Source organism: Geospiza fortis, unplaced genomic scaffold, assembly GCF_000277835.1.
Source record: "Geospiza fortis unplaced genomic scaffold, GeoFor_1.0 scaffold333, whole genome shotgun sequence".
Taxonomy (NCBI): domain Eukaryota; kingdom Metazoa; phylum Chordata; class Aves; order Passeriformes; family Thraupidae; genus Geospiza; species Geospiza fortis.
Window position 1 is genome coordinate 3,453,861 of NW_005054347.1, and position 1,334 is coordinate 3,455,194.

General features: G+C 45.2%; 1 protein-coding gene across 1 annotated transcript in view; it reads right to left on the reverse strand.

The window, feature by feature from the left end:
* IPP (intracisternal A particle-promoted polypeptide) overlaps positions 1-910 on the reverse strand; it is an 8,128-nt gene extending 7,218 nt beyond the window's left edge. Inside the window, exon 1 of the mRNA XM_005423174.2 lies at positions 896-910. Coding sequence (XP_005423231.1) covers positions 896-910 — 15 coding nt within the window. The remainder of the gene's footprint in view (positions 1-895) is intronic.
* Between the last annotated feature and the right edge of the window lie 424 nt (positions 911-1,334).

A 1,334-nucleotide genomic window follows, 5' to 3' on the forward strand; every position in this document is an offset into this window, starting at 1 on the left:
TGGGAGCTCCGTGTTTCGTGACGGCTCCGTGTGTGCCGGGGGCTATGTGTGCCGAACACCCTGCCCTCAGGGCAGCACTGGTTCAGGTACCTCTGTTCGCTCACTTGTCTATGCGCATGCCTGGGCACCCGTCCCGTGAGGCCCCACGGGAATCACGGAATCATCAAGGTTGGAAGAGACCTTTAAGGTTATTCATTCCAATGGTCCACCCAGCACTGCCGCTGTAACCCCTAAACTGCTAAACCACATCACCAAGTGCCAGATCCAGATGTCTGTAAAAGAAAATGTATTGCAAAGGACCAAAACATGCCAAAACTAAGCTCACAGATGTTGCAAAAGCAGGGGAAAAGGTCAAGGAGGAAGACACAACTTGGAGGGGAAGATATGAGGGACATGGCATGCATACATAAAAAAAAAAAACCAAAAAAACCCAATCTTTCCCAAAGTCAAAGCCATCAAAAGGCATGGCATGCCATCAAGGGCAGGGACATGCACCAAAGATTCCTCTATTTGTCCCCATTGAAATCGCAATATTCTGTTTCCCTTCCCAAAAGGAAATTTCATTTCATGAGTGTCCTGTAGCAGCACCACGTGTGTCACTGGGATCAGCACTGATCCTGAGGCGAAGTGTGCTTCCATCTTAGTCTGTGTAATTCCGTTAGTCACAGCATGCCTGAGCACTGATGGGGGATGAACCTCACTTACTGAGTTAAGTGCACGCAGTCACCAAGTCCAGCAGAGCTGGTACTAATTCTGAGAGTAAAACGTCCAGAGTTTTCCACAGCTGTTCCAGGAGCATAATGTCCAGCCAGAGCAAAAAGCGATCAGAGAGCCACTTGGAAAACTTCCATATCTATTTACTGTGAGGCTGGGAAAGAAAAACATGTCTGCTCACAGTTACAATGGTCATGGCCCCTCAGGCTTTACTCATGAGTCTGCATTTCATTGTAATAACTTTTAAACATACTTCTGGAAAGAACCTGAATCATGATACCCTTGGGGGGCTCTTGGTTTCTGTCTTCATCAGCATTACATTCTAATTACATTTCAAGTTGTTCTTCAAAAAATACCCATAGTAAACATAGATCTAGAGAGAAGGTTTCTGCAAGTACACAGTTGGATCCATGCTGATATAACTCTATATATTTTAAGCTTGGCTAATAAATGCATCATTTTTTTTTTCTTTTTTGACACATCAGTAAAAGAAACCAGACCCTCTCATGCTGACATTTTATTCATCGGAAGTGGCCTGTGAGTAAAAGGCTTGGAATTCTCCTAAATGCCAGTGGCTCGCTGCCTGGCTGATGTCAGCTGTTAGATTCTTGGCCAGCACT